General features: G+C 40.0%; 1 protein-coding gene across 2 annotated transcripts in view; it reads right to left on the bottom strand.

Moving 5' to 3' along the window:
• The window catches only part of atrnl1b (attractin-like 1b), a 75,802-nt gene that overhangs the window by 28,125 nt on the left and 28,498 nt on the right, over positions 1 to 19,179 (bottom strand). For both annotated transcript variants that reach the window (XM_022196031.2, XM_022196032.2), the window contains exons 21-26: positions 14,055 to 14,107; positions 11,640 to 11,734; positions 11,245 to 11,323; positions 9,009 to 9,166; positions 5,338 to 5,399; positions 1,135 to 1,213 (exon numbers count right to left, since the gene is read on the bottom strand). In XM_022196031.2, coding sequence (XP_022051723.1) covers positions 1,135 to 1,213; positions 5,338 to 5,399; positions 9,009 to 9,166; positions 11,245 to 11,323; positions 11,640 to 11,734; positions 14,055 to 14,107 — 526 coding nt within the window. The remainder of the gene's footprint in view (positions 1 to 1,134; positions 1,214 to 5,337; positions 5,400 to 9,008; positions 9,167 to 11,244; positions 11,324 to 11,639; positions 11,735 to 14,054; positions 14,108 to 19,179) is intronic.

The raw sequence follows: 19,179 nt of genomic DNA, 5'->3' as shown, positions 1-19,179 counted from the left end.
TTCGCTATTAACAGATACAAACGTTCTGTCAAAAAGCTTCTAGGGAACATAAGTTCTTAGCACCATGCTGAGAATCTTGCACTTTAAGTCAGAGACATTCCCAGCTTGATGGCGGCAGCCGAGCAATCAGATGGCAGAACTCATTGTGTTTGTTAGATGATGTTTTCCTACAGCTCTACATCAACCTGATTATGGTTTTAAATTTAAATCAAAAGACTAGAACAAAAAAAAACAAAACCCATACCTCTTTCCTATTCTGAAGAAGTTTCCGTTTATACGCACATTTCAGAATCATTGTTTTAGGATGTGTTTCTCAAAAGAAAAAAAACTGTGTGGCTTACGAAGATGGCAACTTACATTTGTGACGGAAATGTGGTAAAATCTGCCTAATCTAATGATAAGACACTAAGAACAGCCAGCAGCATAATCTTGGCATTGACAAATATTCAGAAACCATCAAATGTAAGATTCTTGAGATCGAGGTTAAATAAACGGAAATGCTGCCATGATGATCGGAATATCTTAGCCTTTCAATGGGCTAGCTGTGATACAGGAGAACACGAGTTAAACAATAATAATTAGATACTGTGGACAAGCTGAACAGATCAAATTAGAATCTAACAGGATGGAAATATTCCTTTAACGGCCTATTATGACTGAAGGCTGCTGAAAATTGTCAGTTTCGCAGCTTATGTCATTACCCCCTTTCCAATACACCTCACATGAGTGTAATGTAACTGCAGCTACAACCTACAGAGCAGAAGACATTTATCGCACTGGACTTTGTAAATGAATAACGTTGGAGAGGAGTGGGCGCCAACACAAACCAGCAAGGGAAGCCAAACAAAACAGAAATGTGCAGGACTGGTGGACAAACCTTGTTTACCGTTTTACTGGGTTTTGATTGATAATTCAACGTGATGCACGTCAAATAAATATAATGCAGTCCGACGCAGAAATAATAATATAGTGATGATAAACTTCTCCATCCTTGTCTACAAATGTTTCTGAAGAACCGAGACACCAGCAGAAGTTGCTGAGAACTTTTTCTATAGAGGTAATTGGAAGGTAATTACATATTGTCACACAGTCAGGTGTATTTTACATGTCAACAGAAGTGTTTTATGGACTCACCTCTCTCCGCCGTGAGGCCCAGCAGGTCTGTTTGATCTTCCACACCACTGCTGCCACCAGGAGTAGTGACAGAAAACAACTGTGATGAGAGACAGAGCGCAAAATGAGGCAAGATGACTTTAAGTAATAACAGCTGTCAGCGGAAATTATATTTTTCATACATAATGTTAGGGTAGGCCACCATCGGGTTTTTCTAAAAGGCTTTTTGTTTACTGAGCGGAGCAGTTACCGGGAGCAAAACCTGCGGCCGACCTGATTTTTGTCACCTTGATGCAGGACTCGCTCGGAGAAGTATAAAAACAGATTTAAATGCAGAAAATGATCAATGCGGGCTCGGTGGAGCACAGTGTCTCTGCAGCTGTTCAAGAGCATTTCTTGTATTTTGCTTGGAATCGGTCAAAGCAGAGAATTTCTTTAGTTCAAAGGCAATCTGTGGAGGGCCACATCTGCACCAAGATACAGTACACAAACATTTTGCTTTCGTCATTTGATGTTGTACAGATAAAACCAACACATCATTTGTTGATTGGTTAGCTTTAGCATTTTTGGACAGTACCTGGCTAGCTACTTTCCACTTGTTTCAAGTGTTTGTGCTAAGCTAACTTGTTCTCTACCTGTCTGTGATTAAGACGCATTTACCAAAAATGCTGAACTCTCGCTTAAACTTCATGAGCATTTCCTATACAGCATTGAAACCATGAACCAGTGGCTAAAACGGGGTGGATGGGAATCCGCAAAATTCCTTCCAACTCCAAGAAAACACAAAACAGGGGAGATAGGACATCAATTTCTCAGTAGACTGAACATTTTGGCCGATTACTTCAATTAATAACCCAACAGCTCAATCATTAGTCAAGGGAAATTCAGTCCAAGCACTACTGGGACAGAAAAATATGACTGATTGAGAGCTTCCACTTCATTATCCCTGTGACAGATGAGAATGTAAAGATTATTATGTGCTTAAGAGACATTCTGCACTTTATAGGAGCTTCACAGAGGGTGGACAGTGAGTTTTAAGCATTAAGCTCTCGAAAATGGTGGATGATGTCTTCTGTCTGTGCTTCGTTTGAATGCATTATGGTCAGGTCAAATTGTCGGGTGTCACCTCTTTTTAAATTCACCCAGTCTGAGAAAACAAATGATCTTTAAATAACCTCAAATTAGAACACTTTCTTTGTTCGCTAGAAATAAAAAGCGTTAAGTATTTTGTAATTTTCCTCTAATTATTCTCAAATCACTGAATTGGAAGGGAACATGAACTTGTTCCTGCCATCCAGGAACAAAGACAAGTCTATATGGATTCAAAAAAACATAAGGTAATCTGCACGGCAAGCCCTTGTCTTTAGGGACGTACCAAATTTCTATAACGAGCAGACTGATCCAATGAGCAAATTTCAGCAGAGACGCATAACCAGCTCGGATATCAGAGGCCAGTTTGTTTGATATGTAAACTTTAGACTGCCACACGTGCTAAATCCATTATAGGGGATGTTTGAAGAAGGTGATAATACAGGAAAGTGGGATTTAAGTATTGACTGGCACAAAACTCTGAGCTTCAAATATCACGGTCACACAATTTATTTTACAGGTGCACGAGCTCCGTTTGATTTTTTTTTTTTAGAAGTACTTGCAGCATCTTAGACATGTTTGAAGATAACAGTGAAAGGAGAGGAGGAGTTGGGGGGCTTAAATGAGATTTTTAGGTGACAGAAGTGACAAAAATTCCTAGACAGAAGTCTGGCTTTCATCGGTTGTATTTTAGACGCTAAAGAAGCTTAAATCCTCTTTGCTGTTGCTTCTGCTGCTATTAAAAGAAGCAATGCAGCTCCTACTGAAGGGAATGAAGGACAAAAAGTGAATATACAAAACTATTTTCTACAGATTGTAATAGATATAAAATAGGCTGATGTGTAGAGTGAGCAACAGCAGGTGTGATTTTTTGATAAAACAACCAACACATCATTTGTTGATTGGTTAGCTTTAGCATTTTTGGACAGTACCTGGCTAGCTAGTGTGTATTCAAATTCAGCGTAACAGAAAGCTAAATTTCCCACTGTTCTTCAAAGCAGTACTTAGATTATCGTTACTTGATTTAAACAGCAGAGTACATACTTCAATATCTTTGCAGTCAAGAAATTCCCAATAATGAACTGAACTCAGTTCTGCTGCTTTCTTTTAATCACATTCTCCTTTGTGTAAGCACATAGCTAGAGTTACCACAAGGGAAAACAATCAATGGCTATCTATATCTGCTTTCTATGGGCTTTTATGACTGCAAAAAAGCAGAAAATAAGAATGCTATATCAACAATAAGAAGACAATTATTCACAGTTTAGTTCAATATGATGCCAGATACCAGTGAAGTTAAGGAAATCTTTTTTATAAAGTCTAATAAAGCTATACAACCGCATCCTCTTTGAAATGTTTATCTAACCAGAGCCTTTAAAACAATCAGACTCAAACTAGATTACATCATAAAGAAAACTGTGAAAGTCAACATTGCTTATGAAGTCGCTAAGGTGACGAATACATGAGGATTACAGGAAAAACACTGGGTATCTAGAAGGCAGTAAAAAAGGGTGAAATGATAGTTGAAACAAAGGCGGAGGAAAAGTCACGCCGTCATTTCTTCACCCTCTATCTCTCATACAAGGAGGTTTAGAAACCCTGTGGGGTGATTTGACATTTTGTCATCAGGCTGATTATGTTTCCTGCAGGTTCATCCCTCCTCAACACACACACACACACACACACACACACACACACACACACACACACACACACACACACACACACACACACACACACACACACACACACACACACACACACACACACACACACACACACACACACACACACACACACACACACACACACACACACACACACACACACACAAATGCTTTATACTCCATCAAAGCCTTTCACTTTTTCAGAGTTTATGGGTCACTGAGAACCGGACAACACGAATGGAGACAAAGGCTCAACAGAATTAAAATAACCTGCCTGGCAATGTGGAAGGAAAAAGAAAAATTCAATGCATACTAATGGAAGTAGGTGCACAAAATTAGGCAGGCAAAAAAGGCAAAGCTGTGTACTGTGTTATGGAGAGCTTGGACTCATTTCCTTTGGCTGTAGAAAGCAAACCAGCATGAAAATTCAGAAAAAGGCAACCCGGTTAAAGCAAACAGTGTTTAGTAAGTGTGACTGAAACAACAATTTCCGAGAGAAAACACCAACACTGTATCTACTTTGTGCGCGTGTTGTGACCCTATTCATAAAGCCTTCCTGTGTGAATGACGTCAGCTGCTGTCGGACACATTTTAGATAAAATAAGCTTTGTCCTTCTCCCTTTTCCTTCCAAGGATTCCTGAATTTGGCTATTCAACTGTAATTTGATCAGTCGGAGGTAGAAGATAACTGCCTGTGTGACAGCTTTTCGGGAAAGTCATTGTGGACTGGGCAATGATGGGCAGGTGCCTTGGGCTAAGACTGTCTTCTATTCGCTCCATGACACCTACACAGATAATGTTAGTCCATCAGAAAGTGAGCACATACACAGAAACTGCAGCATGGTTGTAAGTCAGTGCTGTGTGTGAAAATTATTGCCCCCATCAATGACATCAACAGAAAACCCGACCTACTGCCTGCTCAGAACAGCACAGGCATGACTACAGTAAGCAAGGCTTTGTGAGTGAACTCCTTTTCAAGCTTTTCAAAGAGGCCAATACGTAAGTTAAAGCATAAATTTCGCAATTATACTCGCATCCTCTTAACTTATTCAGACTTTGATGTGCTTTTGAGACAGCCCAATTGACTCATTTTAAACATTTCAATGATGAAAGACTTCCATCGCAGCTCTCAGGATGAAAAATCATTAAGAGCCCTCATATCTTGATCGCCCACGCCTTCTCTTTCGATGGCACTCGCCGAGAAATATGCACCTATTTAAATTGCTACTGGCAGTTCATTTGCCACTTGAAAAAGGAAAATCACTGCCTTGAAGACACAAGCAGCATTTACAAGCACTCGGTTAACAGAACTGGCCAAACAGGCTCAAGTAACTCAATAAGCCCAGAGAGATGGGGTGGAGAATGACGAGGTGGAGGATAATGTTTCTTGACCGACGAACATTTAGAAGTGCTAAAACAAACGACTGAATGTGTGTATTTAGGCTGTATGAATATCTGAAACACTTACCTGAAAAATGTCACAAAGAACTGGACAAGGTCCATGATACTGTTGTGCTGAGAGAAGGCAATCTATTAGAGGAAAAGAAGACAATGAGTTACGATTAAGATATTGAATTGAAATCGTTATATTTTAGAGTTTCTTTTTGGGGCATTGTTTTGCCTTTATTAAGTGGCAATGGTGAGAGACAGCAAACATAGAGGGAAAGAAAGCAGGAGAATGACATGCAGCAGACTCAAAGACGCTTTTTGTGCAGTATAACACAGATATGTCATATATTTTACAAAAAATGCAAAAAAAATCTACATGTGCAATATTTTCCAAGTTCCTAAATTTGTTACCAAACTGGAAAACAATATGACTATACATACTATAGATATATTATGGCTTACATGTTTGTTTTGCCTCCATTCTTGTCTCTATTTGCTCTGTGTAAACACTGCCTGCAGTTCAGTCGAGTCAGATTTGTTTTTTGTCACCTGACTGTTGGTCGCAGTTGAATCACAAAAGGATTTACGGTTGCACGAGAGGCACTGATTTTTTTGTTGTTGCTGTTTTGACAGAATCTGATTCAAACAAAATGTTTTTTTTTTTGCAAATTTTGAAATCAGATACGTGGAATAAAGGGATTTTGATGAACTTCCACAATTTTAAGCTCAGATTTCATTGATTTTCCCAGCGAAACGATGTCACACAAGATTCCTTCAGATACTGTTGGAATGTTAAAAACCCAACAGTTCTGTCTGTTTTTACAGTTTCAGTCTCTAATAAATAATGTAATTGTCTCTGTTTTTTTTTTTATAAATAACACCTTTCAAACCTACTAGTTTTGAAGTTCAGAGGGTTAAAATATAACAAATGTAAATTTGATTGTGCGACCTCATTCTAACGTCACAATGATATAAATCTATATAAAAACATGGGTATAGTATAACTTTATTTCGAGGGTCAAAATACACAGCCTGGTCCTGGAGAATGTCAAGTGAATTCTGACTGATCTCCCCTTGTTGATATGGAACATTGTGAAGGGGTTAATATGATATGGTGTCGAGAGGTCAAGTCGCCATGAAGAACAAAGTGGGCCAGCTAAAAGGTCACTGACAAGGCTCTCTGAAAGGACCCACTGAAGTTGTCTGTGAAAATCTGTCTGCCAGAATGTATCAGACCCAGACACAAACAAGAAAGAGAAACGGAAAGTTTCTGCTGGCGACAGAATTAATCTGATCAACTGGCTACTCAAGCCCAAGAATATTGTTTAAAAATTGCAATTTAATCAGATATCATGCTAAATTCTCATACTTAGATACAAAGACAAATACTGTCACAAATCAGCATAATTGTATATGCAGATGAAACTAGACCATTGCTTTAATGGGAGGTTACACGAGAACCTACTGCAGCCACTGAGGTGAATAACACACATCCCTTATATCCTTTATACAGCCCATTTGTGTATTCATCTGGCATAATGGCCAGTGAATAATGGGTCAGAAACATGTTTCATCTTCATTAAAAGCCAGATTACACACAGCCCTGGCAGCTAAATCTTATATGATAGGTCACATCACAGTGACAGGTCATTATATACTGTTGATGCTCTGAAGGCATTCTGCCCTGAAAGCATTCAGACACACAAACGCAACGTCATCTGCAGCAGTATCGAGTCTGATCGGCAACACATAGGGTTAGGTAACAGGGTGCAAATTGTGCTTTTAGAGGAGGTACATTATTTCTAAACTGCTCTAATTATTTCTAATTATTCCTTTATTATCTATAATTGAAAAGCAACAAACAGCTGATTATTTGGCTTCATCAATTGACAGAAGAGAGGTATGTATATGTTTAAGATTATACAGGAGAGAAGGGTCTTCACTGGCTTAATGTTCTTTATTGACAACTTTATCCTAAACTTTTGCCACCTTTGACTTTTTCCAATCTTTTTAAGTCGAAACGAGAATCACTGATCTGAAATGTTATGCTCACTGACATGGCTAACGTGACTCAAAAGCACACTTTGCACAGATGTTTCTTTTGGCTTTTAAATAAAAGGGACAGTTCTATTTAGCGCTTGCAAACCTGCTCTTCACGTCATACCAGGTCAAAGCAATATGTGCAGGGTTAATTGAATTTCAACGCATCCATCTCAGCCAATCAATGCGTCATTTGAGAACATTCTTCTGTTACAAGAGGACTTTTTGGGTTTTTTTTTTAACACGGAGCAGAATACGAACACATGATGATGTGACACAAAAATCTCTTTACTATCTTAATCCGAATTGAAATGCTTATTTTTATGTGCTCATATCTTAAATACAAAAGCTCTTGAGTGCATGCTCAAAATCTACTTTATCTCATCCCAGTCTGCATCATAAAGGCAAGCAAGGAAAGACAGAGCTTATCCTGTTACAGAAGCTATTTGCTTTAACAGCTCCGGCCAGTCCATAATAAATAAGTGACTGTTGGCCAGGAAATCTAATAGAAAACTATTACTGGGCCACCTCCACAGATGGACTGACCCCAAAGATATTATTACACCAAGGTGGTCCAGTCATCTACAATGTGAAATGGTGGGACAGAATCTAAAAATCAATATTTTGGAGTGGGCTAATTAGCAAAATGGGTAGCATGTGCTATTATTAGGAATGATAATTGTTATCTCATTGTATCACATTTCATTTTAAAAGCTTTTGCTTCTTTCCTAAATGTAGAAATGTAGCAGGAAGATCGCTGCTGCAGAGCTGAGTGATCATTCTGTGGGTTTGTAAAAAGTGACACCTTTTACATTACAGTGCTAACATACACTATATCATGCTATGATTTTTAAATCGACCAGATTTTTAGATTGGATTGGCTCTCTTAGGCTTAATTAACAGTTCTTCAAGCTCAAAAACTACAGTTTGTGAGATATCTATAATACTTTATTGTACTTTACATGAATTGAAAAGAAACTTGTAGTTAGTTGAGGCCTGTTAGTCATCAGTGAACTTATCTATGTCTAAGCCGAGACCTTGTTTGTTGGTCAAAATCACAGCTCAGAAGGTACCGCCTAAGTATATTGGCTTGATGCTCCTCCTTAACTTCACTGTTTTCCCTACAATGAATCACCGCTCATCACTCTCAGTCTGTCATTTTGTAGCAGTCAGCCACATTACGGCGGCCTCAGCCTCATTTTCCTTTATTGACTTCAAGACTAACCCATGAGCATTTTGGACAACATTGTCATTGTTGTTTTCCTGCAAACCCCAAAATAACTAAAAGCAAATAGACTACTTTTCTGTGTTGTATTTTGGCCCGGTTCACCAATCAAAGCCTCTATCTCATTTACTCAGAGAGAGGGGTAAAAATATTAACTGTGCTTTGCTTTTGTCTGTGAAAAAACAGCTGTGCATCTATGCACGCCAACTACAGCTCATTAAATATGAAATTACAACGTAGTGCTTGAAATCAACCGGAGGAACAACGGAGAAGAGCATCTGCAAAGACGACTGTTCCTGCTCTCTTTACGTACGCTGACCTGAGAGCGCTTATTCGTAAATGGGATCTTTATAGATTATTCCACACAGAGTATATATCATATGAGCAATTTGAAAACAAGGACAGCACATCATATAAGAGAAGATCAGCTCAATGAGCTATCTGCTTCGTACGAGTCAGTTCAAGGTCGCAGGCTCGGTCCTTACCTGGATTTTGATGGGCCATGAGAAGTTACTGACGTAGACGTAAAAAGTAATGTTGGGGTTGCTCCTAAAGGTGAACTTCTCGCAGGAGAAGCTGTCTCTGTATTCCTTGATGTTGGTCTTGGACACAATGGGCACCTCCTCTCCAGAGATGGTTCCAGCTGTTGGGGTAAAGAGTTCACGTTCAGCACACTGCCATTTGGCATTCAGACAGTGCACCTACATACGGAGATGGAGCTGCAACATATTATTATGAACGCATTAATGGGTCTACCAAGCCATTTGGAGCAACAGGGAAAGCTCTCAGGAGCGATGATTATTATGTCTTAACTGCATTAAATTTCTTTTTGGTGGACCGATAATAGAGTGGTGCTTTATTGCATAATTACACACACTGGCTGTATTTCATCGTTAAATGAACATAGGCATGGGAGAAAAGCACAGCGTGAGACAGGACTTGCTGCTGACTATACGTTATGACTGAACCATGTAAACGTACTTTCATCACGTGAATCATTTTCACCACCATCGAATGCATGCAGTATATTTCAGAATTCTGCATTTAATATCCTTGGTGCGGGAGCAGGCGGCATGAGAGCAACAAAAGTCTGTTCAGATAATCTGTCGTTAACTATTAACACACGTTTGTGTCTGTTTATGTTCAGTATTTGTGAACGGGGTGTTATTATTTGCCCCAAACTGTCGGTTAGTTCAAAAGCGGCGTAATTGTTGCATCAGATGACAAGATTTCAAAACAGAATAATGGAATTTTCTTCTAATAAAACTCAAAATGGGCAAAAGTGAAGTGTATACATATGATTCCTAATAACTACCATGAAGTCAAAATTAACATATTCAGGATCGACATGCTGTTAAAAAGTCTATTTTCCATCCATCTAAATGTTCCAAGTTATTTCTCATTCTTTCTCGTGTCAGTGGCTCCTCAACATTGACATTCCAACCCACATCTCTGAAACAAAAGCAGTGAAAATGACAGCTTCAGTGTGGCTACGTGAGCACGTTTATCTTAATTGAAATCACCCCCCTACCCCCACCTAAAGGCGCTTCATGCTCTCGTCGATTGTGAAGAGGCTCCCGTTCCGTCTGAGACACGGTATCTTTGCAGGGGGAAAAGGGGGCCCAACTTCAAATATTAATGACGGTGCTCCGAAAAGGTTAAGGTGGCGGAGAGGAGCGCGGGAGGTTAACGTGTTTTAGTGGCTAGAAAATGTCAGTGTTGTGGGGACGGAGAAAGTGGCAGATGACTTGAGAGGAGAGGGAGGGCAGGAGATAAACAGTGGCACTGGACGACTGCAGTGTCCTTGGGTGTCTTTCCTCAGGGGACCTATAATATCCACTCAACAGTGACACAGTACACACTAACAAGAGAGGGCGCATTAGTGCTCCTATTATATCTCTTATACTGACTGACTGAAGGATTACCTTAATAATAATAAAAAACACAATAAAGAGAAAAGCCAAAGCAAATCTACATTGAAAACTCAATTTCTAAAGCCTCATTTGAAGTGACAGTTGCAAATGTGTTGGAAATGAAATTGTATATTAACACCATCACATTTTGTCATAACAAGCAATTTACAAAAACGAATGGAAATGACTAAACACAGGTTTGTGAAAATGCAATCTAGTTCCATTTGAACGGCATATTTCAATGAATATCGTGGACGCAAATGCATGAGGCATTCTTTTGTGGTGCTGACCTGAGAATATATAAAGAGAATGCATGTAATCAGCCTTAGTTTGTGAGGATTAAAAGGCTAGCGTGGTGAGCGTCCACTGCTTTGGTGACCTTCCAGTACTGCTAAAATATCATGGGTGTTTTACTGAAATGCTTACAACATCCAAATGTGAGGTCACTCTTGAGACAATGTCCCCAATAATGAAATTCCAACAATTTTTGGCCAAAATCCTGACAGCTTTTATGGCCGAAGCCACTTGTTAGGTGTAGAAAAAGATATTTTCAAACAGTAAGGCGAGGACATCGATTCACCGCCGACAGAAAAAACAGCTGTTTAGCATACAACCAGACCTGCTTTTAAATGGATTGATTACTCCTTTTACACTAATATGACTGGAATCAATATGTAAACAACATCAGCAGAAGCTCACAGTTTATGTCTCCTCAATGTGTGTCTACTGTCAAACAGAAAACCAAGAACAGACGAAGAAATTTCTGCTACAAAATCATACAAACGGAAAAACAGTTCATTGTCAGTACCTGTCGATCCCACCGACCACGTGATGTTGAGGTTGAAATTATTGGATGCATTAATGGACATGTCCAAGTTCTTGTTTGCCTTTAGAGGAAGAACATAAATGCACAACATCAACATAAGACAAGCACCAAATACCGCACATTACAGTAAAGTACATCACAAAAGAAGCAATAATGGAAAGATGTTTTTAAAATTAAATCATTTTTGGGGCCGTTTGCAAGTGTAACTTTCTAATGATCAAAATGAATCACCAGTCAGCGATCATCATCATTAAATGTAACAGTCCATGACTTGAGATTTGATAGAGTGCTGCGTTCATGTCACCTCCATAAATGTAAGTGATTTAAGGCGTCGCTGCCCCTGTCGCCTGAGTGAGAGCTGTTCTTGAAGAAGTTACCTGCTCAGGAGAGGCCATGAAGTTTATGGCAGTGTAGTGATTATCATCTTCTTGGATGAGACTGAAGGTGAACTGGTAGTCAATCAGGAGATTATCTGTTTAGAAAATCAGATTGGGGAAGAAAGAAAAGAAAGGATTGTCATACATTTTCCTGTATTCTGCACAGAAGGCAGCTTTCTGTAGAATATGCCCAGTCTGAGCTGACAGTTGTGACTCACAGAAACTACAATGAGAGCATAAGTGTCTGAAGAAACTCCAATTTGCAATCAGAGTGGACAACTTTGTAATCAAGCACAGGACAAGTAGAATTACCTGACCCTGATAGCAAATTCTCCTCCTGATTAATGAAGTACTACATTATTAATGAATTCTCACATGTGAATTTGACACCAAATTTTCCACACACACACACATATATATAGAGTACACACAAATCAAATCATCAATGAGTAAAAAGCATTAATATACACACAAAATATACATGAGTATCTATGACTGTATCATGGATGTGTATTTTTGTTTGTGAGGGCTGAAACAGCAGATAACTGAATATTCAGGAATAAAGACAGTCTAATTTATCAACCTCAGCCTGACTTGTATGAATACATAACCATGTGTGCATTAACCCTCTAAACCTCAAAACCCATCATCCGGTTTGATAGGCAGGATTTGTTTTGTTTTTGAAATTCACCAAATTACACCATTTATCATCGCAAGAAACTGCAAAAACAGGATAAACTGTCAGATTTTCAACCTAAACTAATACAGTGTGACTTTGCAGGTCTCATTCAAAAAAATGCCCCCAAAAAAATTCGGCGCTCTTTGGCCTCGTTCAGCTCCGTTTCAGATGAACTGGGTTGAACTGCAGGCTGTGTTTAGAGAGAGCCAAGCTTTGAATAAAAATATGCTTTCAAAAGACATTTTTGAGCTCCCTCAAGTTCTGGGCATGGTTATGTGTTTCCATAGAGGTACAGAACAATGATGTTGCACTGAAAAATGAGAAAAAAGTGAGTAGAATGTGACAGTGATAAATAAGCGACCGGAAACAACCTGGGCTCAGAGGGTTAAAATTATTTCTTCCCATTTAAATTACAGGTCTCTAATTTTACATGCAGATGTTGAATTACATAGAAGAACAGTGAATCCTTCTATCCTGTTTAAACTTCTCTGAAGAGCTGCTTTGTTGACCTTCATATACCAAAATCTGATGGATAATTGTGTGTGCAAGTGTTCATGAGCAAATGGTTAAAAATGCGTCAGCAATATGGGATTTTTCCGCCCGTAAAATCAAACTGCTTCAGCTGTGACAGATTTCCGTTTGATGTCATGAGTGGTTACGCTCGCATGTGACAGTCAAATGCTATTAGTTTCACAGCTTGGCAGATAATAGAAGTAAGATCATAATTACCAGTTACCATGAGAAATCACCTAATACACTCCAATGTCGCTGGATAATGTCACCATTAGTGCACCGTGTTAATCTATACTGAATGGCCTTTTAGATGGTGAGGAGTGTTATGTTTACTATACTGCGTAACAAAGCTCAAGAACAAGTCCCAGTGGTGTCCAGAGGTTAAAACAAGCTTCAGGCTTTTAGTTTTCCGTCTTCCCCTCATTGAGCCTGTTGTCAGGCTATGGCATTTCAAAAGGGACAAAACCTTGGCAAAGGCTCTGTTGTCAGTAGCAGAGTGCTGAAAGGCAGATAACAAATCACTAAGTACTGCAGCACCGTGAAGGACACCACATCATGCAAATAAACACACAAAGCACAAACACCAGCATGTACAGTATACACAGCAGCAGAGCCACAGATGTGCTGCCACTCGGCACTGGGTGTCAGCTTTATGTTATTCTTTCTGTTCACAGTGCAGCTTTTTTTTGCATTACACGCCTTGATAGATTTTCCTTTTACTTTATAAGTCAAACTATCATTTAGTCGACTTTTTAAATGAATAAATGAGTAGGTGCGTGATTGAGTGAGTAGACAAGTGGAGAATTTATACTCCTCCGTCTCCTTGATTAGCTCAATCACTCACTCCCTCTGATGCACTTGACATTTTCACGACAAGTCATTCTGTCACCGAACAAGCGCCCCTGGTGCCAAAGTGCTAAAATGCTCCATCTGCCCAGAGCGGAAGAGTGAAAGTAGAGAAGTGGAGGGGGAGAGAGAGAGAGAGAGAGAGAGAGAGAGAGAGAGAGAGAGAGAGAGAGAGAGAGAGAGAGAGAGAGAGAGAGAGAGAGAGAGAGAGAGAGAGAGAGAGAGAGAGAGAGAGAGAGAGAGAGAGAGAAAGGAAAGCAGAAAGAGAATAGCCAAGAATAATCAAGGAGGTGTGTGTGTGTGCATGTCTATGTGCGAGTGTGAGTGCATATGGGCTGTCTCTCCAGCAAGTAGCTGTCCAGTGGAGAATTACTCACAGTAACAGGTTCCTCTGAGTGGATTGCCAAGGTAACGGTTTTCTGAGTCACATCTGCAGTGAAGAAAACAGAGAGGAGTGAACAAGATGAAGAAGAGCGCTAACAGATTGAGAGCAAGAACGCCTCTTATCAGGAGCAGTGTATGCCAAGTGCCAGCGCATTAGCTCCTGCTGTTGGCGCCTCATCAAGTTTCGTACTTCTGACAAAGATGAAAAAATCTGATAGTTTGTAAAAGTTAATTGGATTTTTTTATATAAACTTTTGTTTATCAAAGCAACACAGTGACATGCAACAAAGTTTACGTTTCACCTGATCACAGCACACAGAGCGTGGCATCTAAAAGTAATGCACTAAGTTTAATCCCTTAAAATCCTTGGAGTAAACAACACAATTTATGTAAATGAATTCTTACTTGATTATTTGAGATATATAATCCTGAACTGAGAAGTGAAAGCCAAATCAAGACTATCCACTGATCAAGGTGAATGCTTTTTGATGAATCAATCAGATAAGATGGTAATCAAGTTTCAGAGATATACAGCCAGTGAGTGGGGAATGTAAAGTTCAAAACGTACTGGGAAAGCCAAGACAGGTCTGCTTAACACTCAGAATTGCTCCCCAAAATTCTAGGATTGCAGATCAGAGCTGTGTGTGTAAACATACTCACAACAGTTTACTAAATGATAGTCCCAGAATTTTTAATTTCCCCCTGAGTTCATAGCAGTCTTAAATCTGTGTTTTTGAATCAACTCAGTCAAGTATTTGAAACGTCTGACTGAAAGTCATACTTATTTGGAAAGCTGTAGGAAGCTTACATTGTCTCTCTTAAAGGGGAACTTCGTTTTTTTTCAACCTGGGGTCTGTTTTCATATGTCATTTCATACATGTGAGTGATGGAGAAATGAATTTTCGTCATAGCTCCAGTATTTAGCCAGGCGGGCAGCTCTGCAGCTCAGCTAGCGAAAAGTATGGGGCAACTTGCCCCCCCGCACCAAAGTCCACCCTAACGTGCTTTTTTTCCCCCACACTGACCGGCTCGGACAGTCTCAACGAGTGTCCCACAGCATACGAGAGATGAGAAGTGAACGAAAAACCTCCACATTACTTGGCGATCGCTCTTTGTTGTGGTCTGTATCCAAATCTCAGTACTGAGAATTCAGCTGATTCCCCAAAGTTTAAAAGCATTTTATTTAAGTTAATAAGTAGGGCTGTCCCGAGCTGATCTCAAAGATTGGGATTTGGGCCGATGATGACATTTTTAAACCCATTAACTACATGAAGACAATCTTTTGTTTACATCCGTTGTCACATTAGTGTGTCATGAGAATTTGTGGCAGGATTCCATCTGAATACTGTTCTCAATAAATACAGCATTATCAATTAATAATTTTAACACAATTGAGCACATTGGACATCTGTTATGTGCTAATGTTGATGTTTTGGTTAACAGACATATCACTGAAGGTTGCTCTTACATTTTCCACTGGGATATAGGAGCGTTGGTCTGTTCAATTCTGGCTCGTCTTAAACACAAGCACTCCCTGGAGGTCATTAAATGTCACAAAGACTTTGTCATGGTGACCCTTAAGTAGCTAAAGCCCTACGAAGTTGTCCAAATAACCACCTCCTGTGTTCACTATAGGATTAAACATTAAGAGGCTCCACCTGATGACAAAACCAGGTACTACCGCTAATCTAGAATAATGTACGTTACCTAGGAAAATGGTACTGGATCAGTGTGGAAGATACTAAGCAGATCGAGGTAAAAAAATAATTTGACCCAGACATCCCTATTATTAACCTAATTTCTGTGCCCAGCTCAGTGTGAGAGTCTCCTTCTTAGCTATGTCTGCAGCCCGGAGCGGAGCAAAGATGAGTGACAGGTCAAGTGAAGATAAACATTTTGCCAACAACTCAGTTCGGCAATTTAATGTATTATTTAATGCTTGTGTGTGCTTATGCTTTTGATCACATACGACTCTTGTGTACAAAACCATTCATTTGATTTGATTTTGAGATGTTGTTGAGCAACATCCATTTGCTCTAAATGTCACATACACAATCTAAGACTCTACATTGTTCTGCAGGGTTGTCTTAATATCTTTCTGAAGCAACAGCCTTTCATGAATTTGTCACGGGTATTTGTTAAACCAAATAATCTAAATAGATTTATTTGGTCTTGTGAGGTCATGCAGTTTGCTCAAACCTCTGCAGTTTTAAAAGTTCACACAGTTTTCAAAACAACAGCCGCGATATTGTGGCATCAGCCAAAATAGTCTGTCTTTTAAATGAAGTGCTGCCAAGCAAAATGATTTGTGAACATCCACAGAGTGCCATCAACTGCTCTGAGAGTATGTGTCTGCTTGAGTGTCTTTTATCAGGCTCATGGTTTTCCAAAGGCCTGTAATGAGGAGGAACATATGGCAGTGTTCATTGGACTGCACCGCTTTTTATCTCGCTTTTAATGCATCTCTCCACTCTGTCTCAGTTTTTTGTGCACTTAACTATGTACAACTCACTCTGAACCACACCGTCATTGCTCTTCAGGTATTTACCTGATAAACAAGGTGAGTAATACCACACGCACTTGAACAGCAAAAATTACAGGAAAAATGTCAAGGCAATTTAAACATTAGATAAGTATTATCACATTGTGTTGCATAGTTGTTTTGCCTTACAGACAACCAATTAAACTTGTTAGAATGTGAATATCAGAGGAGTCAGAGAGGCAGTGAATGAAGGAGGGAACAGAGGAGAGGAGCAAGCCGACTGAGAGACACGAATGCCACTGAGGAGGAGGCGGCTGTTAGTGATGTTACACTGAATGAGCATGACTCTGCCTCTAAAAATAGTTCAGCATTGGTTGTTTTGCAGCATTTTGGATTCGCAAGACAGACGGTCTCACCGTTGACGGCACTACGCGAAAAAATGTCAGTCAGATGATGGTGGAGGCAACACATCTGACGTCTTTCAACACCTTAAATATCACCAGGGAGGAATACCGTCACAATGCAAAATAACGTAAGAAAAAAATTGCTAAACTATGACCTAAGGGTATGTTTTATTAATTAAAGAACGTCTTTGATTTGACTAGAGCTTTAATGCTTATCGTCACGTCTCATGTCACCAACAGCTGTTTTGCTGTCGACTTCTTCCAGACACTCAGGAGTATATTCAAGCTGAAACGATATGCAATAGGAATATTAACTGATGTGATCAAGATGGATTTTAAGTTTTTATCAAACCGGCAAAGACTGAAGAACAAGGATCAGTGCTCTGAATGATCTAATGGGGGCAGGACACTTAGTCGGGGAGAGGAGCCAGCTCGGCTGCTCTTCACTGTTAATGTTAAACAGGCAAGGACAGGGTAGAGTGCTCTTTTACCACGGTACAAAGGACAGAGGACAAATGCCGCCAGAGGCTTTTGAACCTTACAGAACATCACTCCCGGGGCATTTCAGCTGCCATGGCATTTGCAGAAGGCAAAACACTACCGTACTCATCGGTATAATGCAGCTCCTCTACGCTGTATCTTAATTTAATCTACACCTGCATGCATCCGTGCACTCATCTGAACTTCAGGCAATCCCCCTGCACTGTATCTTAATTTGATCTACACTCAGCTTGAACCTTTGTCTGTGTTTGTGCACACTCTGTGATTTCGCAGACGAGTCACGCACGCACGCACACACCGGCAGAAGAAATGTGCTGTGAACCTATACGATGTCTGTCACACAGATGCAGACGCAGTAGCTGCCCCGCTACTCCCAGCATGAGATTCAGCTGCAATAATTCATGCTTCCAAATGAGAAACAGAAAAAAGAAATATTTCTCTCACTCCTCTTTTTTGACTCATCGCTGTAACCCAATGCAGACCTCATCAATTGTTTTCAAAAACAATTCTATTCTGCACCGATGCACCCTTCACTTCATTAGTGCAGCTATTATTTGGAGGTCCTAATGGCATCGGTGGCTGCGGTGCATGCATGTGTGAAAGAGTGCATGTGTGTACTTTTGTGCACATTGCAGGAAAGACTGAGTACCCTTGTGTAGAGGTCTTTGTTTAAGGGTTGCTGCTGGGGATAGTGCGAGTCGAGTGGCAAACAGTGCATGGGGAGACACTGATTACATGTAATGAGAACCAGAAATGACATTACAAAGCTGGAACAGCAAACACCACACCCAGAATTTTTTAGTAATTAGATTACAATGACTGATTACTTGATTACAATATCATGTTCAAATGGGAAAAATGGATTCTGATTTTGAGCTTAAGGACGACACACACTGAACACTAGTTTAATTACGTTGTGTAAATGGGACTGATTCTGGAGGTTGATGTTGCTGGCTAAATTTTAAGCTGATGACCACTAATGGGATTGCAGGAACTTTCCCAAAGCTGGTTCCAGAGCCGTACGAGCACATCCTCTCTCTAAATGGCCGATGACGGTTGGCCTGCCTGTGTCTGGCCTGATACCTCCGTCTGATTCTGTTGGGTAGAAAATGAGGCTGTTTGTATCAACTGTTAGCCAGCTGCCATCCCACTGTTGCTCGTCATTGTGCCGCGCTGCATTCCATCTGGTAGCAGAAAACCAATGTGACATTTAGTCAATGGTGCAAAGTGTCATTGTCAAAGTTGACAGAAAGCACTGAGGGTTTGCAGACGTCTCACTCTGCCACAGCCTGTCTGCCTTCACTTTGATTTCTATTCTTTCTCTCTATCTTTCCATCATCTTTCTCCTTTATTCTCTTTACATTCATGGGTTCTTTTGCTCCGTGTTTTTCTTGTACATTGTGAATACTTGCTTTGGCATTATATTTTTTATGTAGTTGTTGTGAAGTCTGTGTAGGTTCTCATTCATCCAGGTCATGGTTATCCAGTTCAGAACTGAAGAAGCCTCTTGGATGAGAGTTGAAATGTCTTCAAGGAACTTTCTTAAAGTCCATTGGATTGATTTAAACAACTTTGGATAATTGTTGTGAAGTTTTCCACCACCAGTGGTGGCCAGTGGTAGGGATGCCTCGAACCTGGCCCAAGACTGGGATTGGAATTGATGATGGGAATTTTGAAGTGACCGAAACAAACCTATGCCCAACGCTTTGTTTACATCTGTTGATGCAAGAC

Source organism: Acanthochromis polyacanthus, chromosome 19, assembly GCF_021347895.1.
Source record: "Acanthochromis polyacanthus isolate Apoly-LR-REF ecotype Palm Island chromosome 19, KAUST_Apoly_ChrSc, whole genome shotgun sequence".
NCBI classification, from domain to species: Eukaryota; Metazoa; Chordata; class Actinopteri; family Pomacentridae; genus Acanthochromis; species Acanthochromis polyacanthus.
This window is presented reverse-complemented; position numbering and strand designations above follow the sequence as displayed.